The sequence below is a fragment of the Paralichthys olivaceus genome, chromosome 15 (genome assembly GCF_024713975.1).
Source record: "Paralichthys olivaceus isolate ysfri-2021 chromosome 15, ASM2471397v2, whole genome shotgun sequence".
Lineage (NCBI taxonomy): Eukaryota > Metazoa > Chordata > Actinopteri > Pleuronectiformes > Paralichthyidae > Paralichthys > Paralichthys olivaceus.
Window position 1 is genome coordinate 6844575 of NC_091107.1, and position 17830 is coordinate 6862404.

At 41.4% G+C, this 17830-nt stretch overlaps 1 protein-coding gene across 1 annotated transcript; it reads right to left on the reverse strand.

Annotated features, from left to right (window-relative positions):
* Positions 1-23: 23 nt before the first annotated feature.
* Positions 24-10392, reverse strand: LOC109635754 (serine-rich and transmembrane domain-containing protein 1). The gene is made up of 2 exons (XM_020097111.2): positions 10041-10392; positions 24-1242 (listed from the first exon to the last, which is right to left on the reverse strand). The coding sequence occupies exon 2, from the start codon at positions 1238-1240 to the stop codon at positions 899-901; it is 342 nt and encodes a 113-aa protein (XP_019952670.1). The 5' UTR covers positions 1241-1242; positions 10041-10392; the 3' UTR covers positions 24-898.
* Between the last annotated feature and the right edge of the window lie 7438 nt (positions 10393-17830).

Below are 17830 nucleotides of genomic sequence, written 5' to 3' on the forward strand. Positions count from 1 at the left end.
AAAAAAATCAATATCTCACAGTATTTCCTTTTTAAACAATGTATTTTGAGCAGGAACAACCATTACTGCTTTAAGTCTAGAACACACATGGCTGACAGCTGGAGTGCTCATGCTTCAGTCACTATGGAGACTGCGATCAGATGCCATATGAGCTGACAGGCAAGAGAGGGTTATCCGTTCCGCTGGTAGTCCTGTCTTTCAGGAGCTGAATTTAATCTTGTAGTTTCTGACACTTTTGACCCGGTCTGTCTGCAGCTGCAGTCGGAGGCTGCGTGCCCGTCAATACTTGACAACCTTCATTTCTCTCTCACCTTCACTGCGTCTTCCGTCTCCTTTGTGCAACATCTTCTCGCCAAAATCATGAACCAATTTGGCGTTTACACACTTTTCAAGATATCTCTCCTTTCGCTTGGTACAAGTAAAATGAGTTACAGCATCTCTAGTTGTCTAATCTCATGCATGTCTGTACAAAGTGATATTGGTAATATTTTAATGCTGATTATTGCAGTTGAGTCTACTGACATTATGAGACATGCTGTACAAAGATTCACTTCATTTGTTCTATCGTAAATATGACAGGTACAGCACAAGAAATGACTTTTACAAAAATGGATTAGGAAAGATCATAGTTCCTCCTTTTTCCTGCAGAGGGAAGGCAAATTTCAGCTTTGTCTCACAGTCCGTGAAATAAGGCTCAGTCACACTCACGCCTTGTGAGTCACTGGACCATCAGGACTATAGACTATGCATGCATGGGAAGTAGAGCCATGCATGCATGAAGTAAAGTTTGTGTTTGTATGTCACAGAGAAGAGTGAGGAGCTTGTGTGTGCATGCTTGCATGTCTGAGCACACATGCAAATGGACACACACGCCCATATGTCTCCCCATCTCCCTCCCTCAGGTGGACAGTGAGGAGATGGTGGACCTCTGGGAGGAGATGCTACAGATCTCCATGTTGGTGAAGGAGCTCCCCCCTTCGCTGCTGCAGTCGGGAACCGAGGAGGAGGAGGAGATGATGTTCTTCAGCCTGTGGAGGGAGATGATAAGCAGCGTGAGCAGGAACACCAGCAGGCCGAGGAAGAGCCACACGTAGACGTACACGTTGCCTGGACGTCCTGGGGACGAGGCGGCGGCCGATGTGGAGGCCGAGGTTGGAGAGAAACGCAGGAAGGTCCCAATGTCTATTGAAGACACTCCAGTGTCGTTGTGGTCCACCAGTGGGACGTCCATTCCAGACATGGCTGAAAGAAAAACAAGTGTGAACTTCACAGTGAACTTTATCTTTAGTTACCTAAAAGACCTAAAAGGAAAACATTTCTTTTGTATGCTGCCAGATTTAGATTCTCCCTCCAGTACACTTCAGCAGGGCGGTCACTTGCTGACACAGGAGCTTTTAACTACATCCTCAAACAACCTCCGAACAGCCTTGGCTGAGAGGCAGGTTGAGGACAGATAAGGGACACAGAGAGCACTTTGCAATTCTGATTTAAGACCAGCAATTTAATACAAGAGGCCCAGGTACAGAAATCAAATAATAATTGCAAATACTAATAATTTCCTCTAAAGCCCTCTTTAAGCACCAGATGGAAAGTTCAGGAAAATTAAGAAGGAGCTTGACTTAAAAATAGTGTCACTGACAATATATCTTTTATTTCAATGCGGAAAAAGGTCAAATGTACCATGTCATTTAGCAGGAAAACAAATATCTGCAAACTATATCCAATAGAACAATTTATTATATTTAGTCATTTTTTCCTTATATTTCTACATCTTGCTTATTCTTTTATGTGCCTGATACCTTGTTTCCCAGTTTTAGATCAATAAAGTACATCTGTCCATCCATCCAAAGATATTTGGAGCAAAGAAAAATCTCTCAATAAAATCAGTATGTTGGATTATGTAATAATTGATTCAATCTGTATGAAATAATCTTGTAATATAATATCAGTAAATTTTCCTAAAGGTATTTCTGCTTTAAAAATAAAGATTCTTGGATGTAGAGGGTTCAGAATTGTCAATTAATCTCTACATATTATATATACAGAGGAATTTCTGATTACAAAAGATCCAAAGGATCAGTTGTGATCATCCAAAATGATGTACTTTATATGGCTGTAGTTTATTTGGAAAAGTCTGAGAGCTTGTTTGAGTGAGGGACACTTGACCGTCCTGTATGAGCAGTAACAGCAGGGGGAGTACTTGCCTCATTGACTGCCCGCCAGGCCTTTGGTGCCTGGAGCTGGGTCTGCTCATAAGAGGGTATCCTTATCTGATGAAATTAAACTCCTCATAATCAGCTTTCACAAAGACGGCTGAGAGCCAACCCCTCCTCCGCCAAACGCTAATACTGCTAATAATGTTCCACTGCTAATGACTGCAGAACCCAGATAGTAGCTGATGAGTGTTGAGGTTGAAATGCAGAAATGATCAGAGTAGTGTGTGTGTGTGCGTGTGTGAGAGAGAGAGAGAGAGAGAGAGAGAGGAGGAGAGGGAGAGCGAGGCTCCTCTGTTATTTAGGTTGGGGCCTCGTGTCTTCACTTGATCTATGACAGCGGAGACAGACACTTCAAAGGCAAAAATAATTGACCATGACCAGAATGAAAGCAAGAGGTCACACACACACACACACACACACACACACACACACACACACACACACACACACACACACACACACACACACACACACACACACACACACACACATTTCTCTCTTATCTGCCAGCTTCTTCCTCTCCACTTCATGGTTATTCATTTCACATGGCATATGTGTGCCTGGCCACATGTTATATTCATATAGGACTTGAGTAAACAGAGAAGGCCCCACACCCCCTTTTAAACCCAAACAAGCTGCACCAGATTTCACACACTCATAAATATCAGTCCCCTAAACATGTGCCTAATTTGTTTAATCAAGATCCATGAATTATTCCCTGGGAAATCTGTGAAAGTGTAAACAAATATTTATATAGTTCACAATGTTAAAGAAAGTGATGATAAGTGTCATGGAAATTGTTAAATTTCATCTGGAATATTTTTTATAAATAAACCAACAAATAGACAGGGGTGACAACATCCCTGCTGGAGATAATAAATGTTTGGGCCCTTAACACTAGAGATAACGTCAGATTGGATATTGAGCTCTGTTTCTTAAATTAGACATACAAATGAATAAAGTTTTTGCAGCTGTTCCACCTGTGAACAGTCAGATCGGGTAGAAACCACAGAGTGTGTGATAAGATGCAGAAACACGGTGTAAAAACACTTTTTTAAATGTATCTCATTATCCACGTCATCAGCGGCCGCAGCTGAAGCACCGGAAGTGACACACGGGCTTCAAGGTAGGCAGCTTCAAACTATTTAGCGCTAAATGTCGGAGTTATAACTGAGTCAAATCTGAACGAAAAGACGCAAAACACACATGTTTAGATTCAGTGGGACTTATATTTTACGGTGACAATTTTATATTTGACGGAAGTGTGCAAATAAACCTCCACCCCCGCTTTGAAAGTGTGGAGAAAACACACCACTTCTGATTCCGGAACTTGATTGAGAATAATCGGATTTTTATGTTTTCTTCAATATCACAGCGATTCCTTAAACGTTAGCAGTATGTTTTAGGGTATATTGCAAACAGTAATGGGTACTTGGTAATTCGGCGGAGTTAATTATTCAAAACATGAACAACTGAAGGGCAAGAAACGGGACTCAAAAGTTTTGAGTGACCTGTAATTGTAAGAAATAATTTCTCACAGTAAAAAGAAACAGATTTTTCCTTTAATTTTCTTTAAAATTCTTTTTCATCTATTGATGATTTATTTTAGTTAATATTTATTAAGAGCAACTTATAAAAGATACCATAACAAGCAGCTAACTGACTGATATTTCATCATATATGTCGTACCTGACATAAATCTCAAATTTCATTTATCAGGCTATGGTCTTAAAAAGTCTTAAATTTAACTTATTTAAACCGACACAAACCCTGTAACAGTTGTGTTTGTGTTGCACCAGTGTTTCATTCTGAGTCTGCTCCAGAACCTTTTTTAATCTCCTATTGTGTAATTTGGCTTTTGAAGTTTAAGCCAGCCGCTCTTGTCCCCAAACTCGCTTTCTTCATCTCCAATTATGCCCTCTCTTTTATTCTTTTTTTCCCTCCTCGTCCTTCTTCTTTCTGTTTGTCTGCTCTGGATGGTTCAGTGGACAAGTTCTTTAGTCTCTGTTTAATTTACAGCCTGCTCTACCTTCAGGGAGATACACAGCGTAACGAGGAGCAATGAATGAAGGCCACACTCTTTTTGTCTCATGCTCTCTAACCCCAACTGTGTTTCTTGATCAAATACTCCCACGATGGTCCTCGCAGACCAATGAAAAGCTGTCTTGTCGCTTTCTCTGCTGCAAATTTCATCCCTGAAATGTTTTGATCATCTGGATTCTGGTATTTTAACAAAAAAGGATATGAGAGTTTACATGCAGATATTAAAAAGGTCTACCTGTCATTTCTAATGTTTCTAATTCCTCATCCTCACACGCTCTACATTTCTCCACCTTTATCTGCCTCCGCTCCTCCATCCCACCATCTTACACCCGCTGTCCTCCTCATCTTTTCTGCTCCGTATAGGTTGCTGTCGTTGATGACTTGTTGTTTTGAAATCTGTGATGAAGCTTGTTCATTGTGCGCAGAAGTGGCTGATAATTGTGCTTAATGATGCTTTTTGTATCCAGGCAACGTGGTGCATTCAGTTATTTTTCAAGCTAATCTACTTTAAGAGGGCAGGCCACACTGTCCTGCTGAGACTGGGGAGGTCAGATACATCAACGCACACATTCGCCTACATATAATGAATACCAGTAGTTATTTTGCCTAGGATTACCTGCCAGGGTAGTACAGAGAACCCCATGAGCAAATTGGGAAAATTGTGCATCTTTATTGAGGAAAATTATCTAAATGTCTTGACTTGAATATTTTATTTGTCTTAAAGGTCATTAATCTTCTGCTTTCTGAGTTCCCACTCTCTAAAGAGTTTACTCCACATGAAGAGATAATGTCTCCAGCTATGAGACGTGGCGTGGCGGAGGTCGAGTGACCAGCGTGTGGAACGCTAACACTGTCTAACCCTCAGTCTGCAGCCATCACCACAAACAGTGCAGATTAATCAGTGGGCGGACTGTCGGATTCTGTCCTTCCTGTGCTCAAAGTGGTCGTTACAGTGCACTTCAAACAGTCATTACTGCCACCGACGGTCCATGTCTAGCAGTTACTTATATGCATAATCATAATACCCTTATAAGTGGTCCTGGTTTCTTATCTATTATTCTTGCTCAATGCATGCACTCCTAAGCCTAAAAATATATTATTTGCATTTGCCAAGTGTAATTGTGCATCATTTTATATTCAAGGAAACAGCAGTGGTGCCTACATATTGAATTAGATAAAGCCTGAGAACGACATCATTTAATGTTACCACCAACCATCATCGAACCACTAACATACATCTGCCAAGGCCCAACATAGGTATCAGTTTCCTAAATGTTTTTTTCATCTATTTCCAAAAATTATTCCCTGAGAAATCGATTAAAATGCCAAAAAAATCTTGCTATTCCTAGATCCACTTCTTGATTTTAATCTGCAGCAAAGTTGAATGGGTTCTTCCCTGACCCATACTGCTTCCTTACACCAAGTTCTGTGGTAATCCATCCAGTAATTTTTATTAAATCTTGTTCACAAACAAACTTTAAGTGCTAAATAACTAACAAATGGATAGAGGTGAAAACATAACTTTCTTTGCAGAGGTAACCAGTCAAAATATATACAGTTATACAGTTTACATTCAGACTTGAGATTTTGTGTCTTTCCCATGGATTTCAACATGTGGACTGGAGGAATTGACCAAACAACCTAGCGATTGGTGGAACACCCACTCTAACCCCTAAACCGCGTGAATTGAATCAGAATCCTGAGATTAGTGACGATATCGAGCTGTGTGGTTTTCTCTTGTTTGAAAAAGGTGTTTGCTCTTTGTTCTGTTTAAAGTGTAGAGCCACATTATCCCCATCTGACTTCTACTTCAATATCCCTGTAGCAAGGTGAGAATTTAAACCACAGGAGGGAGGAAAAACAAGATTACCATTGATTATTTGTGTGATTTTCTGTTGTGAGGCTGTTTATTTCTGTGTCTTGAGTTTTTTCTTCAACATGTCCTCTTTGACTGTTTGTTCTTGAGGTGTTAAATCTATCCAGCTGATCCTTGTCTCCCTTCTGCTTCACTTCTCATCCCTTAGACCTGCCCAGACTCGGTGCAGTTCTCTTATCAGCATTTCTTTTTTGAGAGCAGGAATTACAAATTGTGCTGCCTCTTTTTTAAAAAAAGTGATGCCATTTTTATGTTACACAATTTAGATCAAGAACACTCCAGTAATATGCAAGGTAGAGGCATAGTACATAGAAAGTACATGAACGATTCCTCTCATAGTGGTTGGTTGTGTAAGTAAACGCGTGGATAAAAAGCAATTATATCTCTGGCCTGAAGCTCTGTCCTGGTCGCTCTGTTGAAGTTGAGCTTGCTACAGTTTATTTGGTTAAATTTAAACGATGTTCAGCCCCCACCTTTTTTTGTCCCTCTGACAGACATCTTGCCTGGTCTCAGCTGCTCCTACACTTGACCTCTGAACAGACGAGGCCTTTTGAAAGCATTAAAGGCCGCTCTGTCGGACAGCTGCAGCAGAATAATGGACGGCGGCGGTAGCTGCTGCTCTCAGAGGTAAAGGGTAATGACCTGACTGGTCTTCTAGAGGCATTCATTGAGACTGGGCATCACCTTGAGTCTGGAGTTATTTTACTTTCCTTTGCTTGATTTGACTGAACATCTCTGCTCTTTATCAACTTAAAGTGTCTGCTCCTCTCTGCCAGTCAGGTCTATGTAGAGTTTAGGTGTTTGAGGCTGTTCCACCTCTTCAGTCTCCTCGTTCTCCTGTTCCCTGCCGACTCGACTCTCCCAGCCTGCAGCTTCTCAATGAGATCTCACTGAAGTGTGACTGCTTTTCATTCTCACCTGACTTATTTTTCGCCTGATAATGCTCTTCCTTTTCAATGTCAGCCATGCCCTCTCTGTGCTATCAGCAGCATTTAAAACATTCTTTGTAGCCTTGGTTATCCACTACACATTCTTCACACCAGGCTGCCTTCAGTGAATTTGTTTTTAGTCAGGGGCTGCATCCTTCAGATTCTACATTTGAAGACTGATTGCGTCACGGCAGACATTTGTCACGGCAGTAACAAATGTGTCCTTCCATCCCAGAGAAACTAAGCCTCCAACGGGTAGAACCTTTCTAGCCAAATCTATCCCAGGATTCAGTGCTCTTAAGGTTTTCAAAGAGGTAATGGTCCCAGCAAGCAACAAGATGTCAGGCTTTCATCACGCTTCAACTCAGTTGAACAGCTAACGGCTATAGATGTTGGAGACAAAGAAGACAAAGGGCGTTAAAACTTTCTTGTCATGCACAACTTGAGGTCAGGATGAGCTTGGTAATTCCGATCAAAAAGCCTCTGTAGACCAGACCGTCTCATTTCAGCTCTTAATGGACTGGTTACGTCGTTTCCTTTGTAGGATGCAGCCCCTGAATTGAGTTCCGTAGCTTTCTTCTGTTTCTGCTCCACCATTCTGCAGTCGACTCTCAAAGCCCCTTTTTGTCCCGATCAAACTCTTTCTTGAATGACACGATCTCTGCAACTCACTCCTCCAACAATCTCATCTCATCCTCTGCACGTTCAGCCAAACTCCCCCTGAGACTTTGTGCCGCGTCGCTTCCTCTGCTCCACTTTCTCAATCTGCTCCTCGCCCTCCTTCGTTTTCTCATTATCTCCTTATAATCTTTTCACTGTCACTGTGCTGTGTATAATCTGCAGTTTGTTTTATCTAATGTGTCCTTTTGACATGAATATTCATTATTCATGGAGTTTTATTACACATTAAAATAGAACACTTTATGTTTCCATTGATAAAATATATCATAAGAATTGTGGCTTATTTATAGTCCACTCAGGGCCAAACATAGCCTGCCATAAACTCATTACAGTTTCCAGTTAAACCTTCAGCTCTCTTTTGATGACAGAAAATAGCCTTGGCAATAACTGTGATTTTTACAGTCCATGAATGCACTTTATGCAAATATTTACTGAAACCTAAACTTCTGAGAGAGAGAGAGAGAGATTCTGTTGTCTGTTCAGTTAACCGCTCTTCGCTTCATGAATAATGGAGAAGATCCATGTGTGGCAAAATGTCATGGCATTTGGACCATATTCTTTGTATATGTGTGTGTGCATGCACTTTCTCATACTGTATTCACACCAAATGCTCAAACACAGACAAGCGGAGCCAGTAGTAGAAATACAAGTGATATTCATTCTCATGCATGCCCATATGTAAAATATGCCCAAGATGTGTCTCTCTCACACACACACACATGCACAGTCTCAGTCTCAGTTCAAGCAGCAGATTGCCAGGAGATAACAGCGTAGCCTGAATTTCAAACATGTAAAATTTCTCATATTCTGAGCCAGATCATCTGAAAACAGACCTGAGGCTTAACTGCATGAATTCCAAATCGCCTCAGCAGGCCCAAATACCACAGATAACCCATAGAGAGGTCAGAGATAATCAGGAATGATGATGTTTCACTATCTGTGTGAAACTCTCAACCACTTTTGTACTATTTCTGCCCCAGTTCGGGTTGTTTAATATGTTGTCCCTTATAAGGCTTGAATATATTCAAATATGAATACAAATAGGAATACTAAATTTTGGAAGGTGGAATCTTAATTAGCTTACAAAACAATAAACTGATGTTTTTATTCATCACGTTTACATTTGAATGAAAAAATCCCACAGCGCACCTGAGTGCACTCGAGGCAATTGCAAGGGTCGAACACGGGCGTTCAGTAGTCATCTGACTCTCTCAGATGTTAAGAGAATTGGAACGAGATCCCAAAGATATTCCAAAAATATTAGTGACACAGTGGGTGGGTTAAAACCAGAGATCGCAATGAATGGTTAGTGTTGGATGTTTTTTTGGTCAGTGACCATGGTACATAATGAGCTGTGTGTGTGTGTGTGTGTGTGTGTGTGTGTGTGTGTGTGTGTGTGTGTGTGTGTGTCAGCTCACCCCTGTGGTATTTTTACTCCTCGTTATCTTATCTGTTAATTACTGATTACTGATAGTTTTTACGCTAAATAATTCAAATCAAAATATGGCCGAAGTGCAATATCCAAATCGCAGGAGCTGCAATGTTTGATAAAGGTGGGACGTCACAACACACCATGATGGATGAAGCAGTGTGGTGCTGCAGACAGGCCCCCGGCCTATAAATCTTGTTATCAGGACCTAAGGGAACATGCATGTTCACTGCAGACCTCTGCAAAAATCCCACCATCATCATTCCCAGAGAAAATTTGATGCAAAAATGTCAATTTTCAATTGTCTAAAAATGGAGAAAAAAATGTTCACGTCATTCGGCTCTTGTTTATCACGGTGACCAGGGTGAGTCACACTTCATCTTAAGCACAAACAAACCTGCTCTTGTTCTCATTGGGACATTTGTATGGCCCCCTCTTTTCTTTTCTCAATCACTCACTCCTTCCCTCTTTTTCTCAACTGCCTTTTAAAGCCCCCTTGTTTGCAAAGTTGCTGAATTAAAGTGTACGTGGATTACCCCCCTCTATCCCTCTTTACTGCACGCTTCAGCTGCTAATAAGTCTCAGCGTTTATATATTTTCTCCTCCTTCTTTGTTACTATTTTATCTTTCCTTTTACTGTACCCGTCTTTCCTTTGTTTTCTCGCGACAGCTCTTCAGGCAGTGACAAATCGCTGAATAAAGTTTCTGGCATCCGAATGGAGACTGATTATTTAAGCTTTTTTTGTATTCAGCAGGAATCCCCACTCCTCTAAAAGATCAGATTAATACCGTTGTTAACCCGGAATCATTTCATTAAGAGCTATCTGAAGCATCAGCTACACATATGAAATCGTAGAGGTACAGACCTTTGTTCTTTTGTTCATGTCGTGCAGAAATCCATCCCGTTGTGTTTGGTCTTTAGCCGAGCAAAACGGATCTGTTGCCCAGAGATCTTCTCTGTGAGCCTCTCTCCCTCTCTCTCTATCATTCAATGTGACTCACACACACACACATACACACTCCTGCACACACACACACAAACACACAACACTACAGCAAGAGCAGACAATGTCAGACCCTCTCTGTGAGCAGGCTCTCATTCAGAAAGGGAACAGACAGGGCCTGCAACTGAGGGGCTGCAACTAATGAATGACACTAATTTATTTTTTTTAGTAGAGAAGTGGTGAAGAGGAGAGAAGAGAGGGAGTAGTGCTCACTCTAATCCCATCCCATCCCCTCCCTCTCTCCCTCTCCCTCTCTTTCTCTGTGTGTGTGTATGTGTGTGTGCGCGACTCAGTCCGTCTCCACCCTCCCACTTTTGTCTGTGCCGCTCATCACCTTTGAATAACGATCACATCAATAGGCAATTCTGCTCCTCTGTGTTTTTTGTCGCGTTTTCACTGAGCAAACATTCGTCACAGTGAAGCTGTTCAATAATTAGTCGAGTAACAGGGCAGAATAATCTAAAGCAGGACGTGCAGGTCGATAAATGGTTTGATTAAACTGATCAATACATCTGTTTTTATCATCACTTGCAAACCCCTCCTTCCCTCACACACACACACACACACACACACACACACATGATTGAGCCATCATTTCTCATATTTGTGTGTGGGGTACAGCCTCTTTCTGCTGTCAGCAACCTGCGTCAGTAGACAATATCCAGTGGTGAGCAATATGTAACTGGCTGCCGACTGAACTGTTTGGATGAGACCCTCAGCTCGACAAACAAGTAAGAAAAGTGTGGCCTGACATAAAAAAAATTACCCTTTAACATCCCTCAGTGTCTCAGCACTGCTCTCCCTGCCTCCCTTCATCTTCAAGCTCTTATCTTTTCTTTTACTTCCCTCCTTTCCTCCTCTTATCCCTCCTCTAAACAGTGTCTCTGTAAACAGCAGCTGAGCAAACCTCCTCTGCACAAATTTAAATTCGGAGAAGAGCATATGCATGTCACTTAAATAAGTGATAAATTGAGGAGGAATAAAATATATTCGTCAATCGATAAACAAAGATGATGCAATTCTCTAAAGATAAACTGTTCAGCACTGGATGACTCAACACATACAGACTCCTCGTGGAGGGGCCAGTTCCAGCAAATAATTTAAAAGAAATCTCACTCACCCGAAGCAGGATAAAGCCGTGAGGAATAACTGTAGTCTTTCTGCAGTTTCTGCCTTCAACCCGGCACAATGGAGGTGGGATTGTTTGTGGTGCGGGCACCATTAATGTTTTTTTTAAGAGCATCTCTGTGGAGCTTAAGTGCAAATGAGCAGTAATCACCAAGTAAAGCTGAGGCTGATGATGTGATGTAGTTTTGCAGCTATTTGGAGGGGCGGGTATCCCCTTGACAGGTTGCCAGGACTGACGCATGGAGACAGACAACCACTCACACCTGTGATGAAAGAATCACATAATGAACATAAGACTGTTAAATTACTTTGAAAAATATTTTTTCTTGATTTTTTAATTGTTGCAGTTGAGAAAACATCCTCTGTCATTTGGGTGAGCCGACACTTTAAAGTGCTTTACTTTGATTAAAGATTATTTGGGAATGAAGGGCTCCAAATATGATTCAGTCCAAGCTGATCAATAATCCATTCTGTGCGTGTCTGTGAATCTGAAGTATGACCTTGTTAGCATCTTAATGGTATTCATGAAAGTGTTAATTGTGTGGCAGATGACACCTGTCCCTGCTCTGTGAAGGGGAAAAAAGACACCTCCCACTCCGCAGATGTGTTCGTCTTTTGCCATCTGCCCCGCTGACACCGGCACCGCAGGGTAACGGCAGCAAGAGAGAACAGACAGAGTGCGGAGATGAGAGGGAGACGACTTTATTTCACATCCAAACCAATGCAGCGCTCACCAACATCATCACATGGCTGCTATTCATGTGCACTTCACACAGAAATTTGACAGCCATGCGGAGAGGTCTGGGATTCATCTGATGAGCCTGGATCTGTGAATATTTTCTTAATCTGAAGCATTCAAAAAGAAAAATAAACAATCGTGGATAAATATTTTAAAGAGACGCTGTTGGCAGTTGTGTTGAGGGAGAAACCAAAGACGGAGGGAGGACACATGCCACACGATGTAATTATCACATTGTGCACAATGTTATTATGTATTCCCCAGCCCTTTTTCTTAACCTTAACCATTACAACTAATTGCCTAACCCTAACCCTAACCCTAACCTAATCTAAACCTAATTCTAATCTTAACCCTAACCTAATTTTAGTCTTAACCCTAACCTAACCAAAACCTGATTCTAGTCTTAACCCTATAACCCCAACCCAACATAACCTAAATCTAATTCTAATACTAACATTAAAACCAAGTCTTAACCCTTAAAAAGTCTATTTAAAGGGAGTCAGAAAGTGAGGACCGGTCTAAATGTCCCCACACACACACACACACACACACACACACACACACACACACAGTTCCTTATTTTCCTAAAGAGGGGAATATGTTTGGCAAAGCTAATTAGGCTGCATGAGCACATGTGCTTGTGTCTGTGCAAACTCAAGTGTTCTTGTGTGCTTTTATGTTGCCTGTGTGTGTGTGTGTGTGTGTGTGTGTGTGTGTGTGTGTGTGTGTTTACGCGAGAGACGACTGTGGGATGGAGATAAGAGCTTCGGCCTCAGCTGGCTTTTGTCACTAATCCCAGAAGGCGAAGAAGAGGAGATGAGGCCGGGACGTGCAGCTACGGGGTTTATTTTGGGCCAAAGTGTGTTTGTGTGTGTGCTTTGGGGAGTGGTTTGACATGCTCATCCTGCTAACCCTGTGGGAACATCGCTAAACCTTGAGATAACACTCAGGAAAGTGTTAAGGAATTAGTTGCAAGTATGTTAGAAGTTGTATTTTAGATGCAGCAGCAGATATGCTTTAAATCTCTCCTTTGCAAAGCACCCCACCGAGAGGGAGGCTCCCTAAAGCTAAATTTAAGAATGATGAGCACATGAAATCTGACTCTTTCACTTGTCTCCTCCTCGTTGCAGTAGCATGGGATCGCTGCATCCCTGAATCTAGAGGACACACTCTGAATTTCAAACCTTTCTCCATGCCTCCAAGATATCGCGCAGAATTATTTGTGATCTTCAGTGACGTGTAAAAAATCCTGAACATCTTCACCTCAGCACTGGGCTCCAGCTTTTCGTCTCATTGCAATGTCAATCAAAGTGATGTCCACAGATGGGAGGGCATGGAGCTGTGAGTGAGTGACACTCTCGTACATTGACACACATTACAGCAGCTTGACAGGCAGGTAGTCTTCCAGAATAACAATGAGAGAGGTGGCATTGCAATATTGACACAATCCCAAAAGGGATCTCCCATGGGCAGAGAATCAAAAACGACAGGACCCAATTTAATAAAACATGTCTGAGTGGGGGGAAAAAAATCCCAACTGAAACCTTTTGAAAAAACTGTTCTGTTTAAACCTTTGCCACTAATTTTGACCTGTCCCTCTGAAGGGCACAATCTAAATTCATGAAAGAGAAGAAGAAAGGAAAAATGTCCTCAAAGTCAGATTCATTTGAATATATGAATAATTTAGTGCACCAAAAGATTTTGGGCCCTTAAATTGCAAATAAAAAAAGCTGTTACTCTTCAGACATTCATAATTCATATGTTCCACAGCTCGGGCCGGGAGAGACGGGGAGATATGTGATGTACACGTCTGGTACGTCGAGATAAAACAAGTCTGCAGTGCAACACTTTGTCTTTCAGTGAGTCGGTTTACGACTTTCTACACTTCAGTGGATTTGGAATCGTATCTTTCCTCCTCTCTGTCGATGTCTTCCGCTGTGATTCTCTCTGAGTAGTTAATTAACGAAAGAAATTGCAGCAGATTCCACAAAGTGAACAATTAAAGTTTCATCATTGGTTTGTGGCACTAATGTGACTCACTGATATTCCATCAGATGATGCCCTCTGGTTAGAGAGCCTGTGTATGTGGTGTGTCTTCCAGATTTGAGCAGCATAAGCCGCTCTCCTTTTTACCGATAAACTGCCTGTTGGATATTTTGAACCTGTGATCGCTGTTGCTCATATTTGATGCAGTTTGTTGTTTGTCGGGGGGGGGGGGGGGAGACTCTTCCCCGACACATATTAAATGATTTTGCAGTTCACTGAAACCCCCCTGCAGTTTTGCACATGTTGCTTTGAAGTGCTGAATGCCAGCAAAAAAAGAAAATGTTGGTAATCGTCCTTTAACCTAACATGACCCACATTTACCTCTGCCAAGGAGGTTATGTTTTCACCCCTGTCTGTCTGTCTGTCTGTCTGTCTGTCTGTCTGTCTGTCTGTCTGTGTTTGTCAGCAGGACTACACAAAAACTACTGAATGCAATTTCACAAAATCTGGTGGAAGGATGGGACATGGCCCAAGAAAGAACCTATTAAACTTTGGCGTGCGAGATATATATACTTAGAGGACTAATATCAGTGAGTACGCACAATTTGTTGTGGCTTGATTAAATGTAAGGAGACCGCTGGGTCTTGGTGGAGGTACTGTATGTGCTCTGGATGGAGAAGGATAGCAGATGACAGAGATATCACCAATCAGCGGAGGGTTCCTGAGATGTCACTACAAGTTGTAATCGGCCAAGGAGGTTATGTTTAGCATATGTGTTTGGTTTTTTGTAAACAAGATTATGCATAAACAGATTGAACAGAAAACTTGGTGGAATGTTGTGCTATGATTCAGAAAAGAATCCATGAAATTTTGATGTGAACCCAGGAATTTTTTTTCACTCCTTCATAAATTGCAAGATCTTGCAACATTTCATCATTTTCGTTGATTTCTCAGAGAATAAATCTACGTCTCAGCAGATCATATTTCATCTCATTGTCCTCCAGGTTTTAGCCTCTTTCACATCCACTGCATTTTTTGACCTAAAACAACAGGAATATTTTTCATCTCATGGTGTGAGACAATCTTGGCTGTCATTTTCCTGACAGGGGTGACAGAGAGACAGATGAGACATGTCCATCCTCAGCTGGGAGGAGGCTCCTGGACGGCACAGTATTTTAGAGGTGATGCCATAGACTGTATATAAATGGGTGATGCTCAGACTCCTGGCTCATCTGGCCTCAATGCTGTCACCAGAGATACATCACACTAATGAAATGGCACCACCCCAGTGCTATCTATCATAAACAATCTCAACGGAAATGAGGAAGAGGGATAAAAAGGCGGAGGAAGACAGAGAGACTGTGCATCTCCACCCAAGCAGGTTCCACTTCTGTGTGTTTAAGTATGAATGTGTGCATCCATGACTCAGTCCCTGCTCTTCAGCACTGTGTGAACATGAAACCCGGTTTAGTTTGAGAGGATTATTTTCATCAGTTCTGTGGTAGAACAAAGTTTCATTGCGTCATAACTGCGAGACAGAGAAAAGAGAAAAATACTCATTTAACCTTCTTTTTCTTTATATTCTGTTTCTCTCAGCCTTGGCCCTCCAAGCAACTGGTGTTGATGTCAAATTCAGCTCTTGAACACGGTGAAATCCTCCACAAACATTTGATGAACTACACACAGAGAGCAGCTGCATAAGAAGATTTGGTCGGACTGAATCATCTTTGACTTGATGATCTCTGATCCAGATTACAGTGCAAGTAACTTTGTCAAATTTTAATTTAGTTCAAATAAAAAAGGCGATTGTGAGTCATGATGTTTGCCCTGTGATACCAAAACTCATTCTGGTCCTTAATGTTTTATTTATTTCCACACATGGATCCTTTTATTGCTGTTTTCCATAATTTAAATACAATTAGGTCTTTTACCACAGAGTTTTACAATGGAATCATACTCTTAGAATTACATATAATTACATTGCCAACTAGAATGACCCACAGCATACGTCTGCAAATGCCCAACACTCCCCTTAGATTGAATCAAGCTGCACACAAGTTTCACACACTTGAAATATGCCTTATCTTTTTCATCAGGGGTTATATTTCTCCCCCGTTTGTTTGTAGCCAAGATCACGCAAAAACTATTTGACGAACTACCACGGAACTTAGTGTAGCGATGTGATATGGGTCCAGGAAGAACCTGTTCCCATTTGGTGTGGATCCACTTTGTTTAACATTACAAGCTTTTTATGATGTTTTGATTTAAATTTGGTTCCATAAGGGGCCTTGGTGGAGGTATGCACTTGGTGGAGGAATTAAAGTTTTCAGGATGGCTTTACCATTACAACATTAGAATTTATGATATTTTAGTTCATCAAAATCACAGAGAAATAGTCCTGCGTGACATCAAGATTCCCTCTGTGACAATAAAATATAGATTCAGACCTCTCAAAATTTGTGTTATGTTTTCAGTCTGTTATAAGCTGGTGACAGCAAACCCTTCATTTATAGATAACTGTATAATTATATGCCCTGTGGAGGAGAATGTATCTCCTCTATATGGATAACGCTGGATATTTGTTTTCTAAATATAATGCGTGTTTGGATTAAATCACTAAAACTAAAATTCAAGCAGACAAGGCAAAGGAAAAAACATTCCTTTTAACATACTATTCTGGTATATGGTTAAAAGCACCAGTAGAAACAAGAGAGGGTGTCCTCCATCAAATTCATGTGTCAGTAAAGTATTAAGAGTGATGGTTGGCAGAAGGTTCAAGAAGCAGCCTTGTGGCCAAAAGGTTGCAAATTGGAATCTGTAATCCGATGTTGCTCCAGTGGAGCTGCTCAGCAGAAGCAGCAGTGGCAAGACAAGACTGCAGTTAATGCCCCTGGATCCTCCCAAGTTCTTATACCTGCCTCCTCTCTATACCTCCTGTTCTTATAATAATAGAGACTACACACATTTAAACATCCATGTGGTTTGCAGTCATAGAAAAGTGGATACTTAAATCAGAGTCCAAGTCTCAAAGTGGTTTAATCAACAGAATCCACTTTTCATCCTCTCCATCCCTGAGGAGTTGGGCTCAGCAGAAGTTCAGTGGAAAAAAATGAGAAATAACAAGGGTCAAAAAGTCTAATGATAATTTCACATTGTTCTTAGTAGTGTTGTTGAGGCTGCAGCCTGGAAGTTAGCCTTTGTGTGTTTGCGGTGGCCTAATGTGACAAGCTCCAAAATGTTGTTCGAGGTGACAAGATGTTGTAAATCTGCTTGACTGAACTGATGGAAAAACATCAGGCTGCTGTCTCTGAAGAGGAAGCCTGCCATCTAATGGACAATGAAAGACTTGCAGGCTGTCAGCAGGTTACTCTCTACAGACTGAACATTGACCTTTCTATGTAAGTAGACATTTTATTTTATTAACAATATCTGTTTTCATCGACCTAAATGTATCACCTGTTTTGCATCGTTTTTGTTGGACAGTGCAAAATCACGGGTCAGGTCAGAACCACTGTGTAACCTCTGCTTCTCTGTAGCTGTGTTAACATGGTCAATATAACACTGGTGACGTGAGCAGGTCCATGTCTCCTCTACGGTGGCTGTTAATTTAGAATAACTTTATTTATAGAATAATAAAATGGGCTTATATGATTATAAGATTCTTTTTCTGCCATTTGTGCCCGTTCACAACTTGAGGTCTACTCCACAGTCCTGGTTGAGGACCAGAGGGGACCAGGCCTTTTCTGTCAGGGCTCCCGTTTGCAACAATCTCCTTGAGGAGATCCGTCCGGAAAAATCC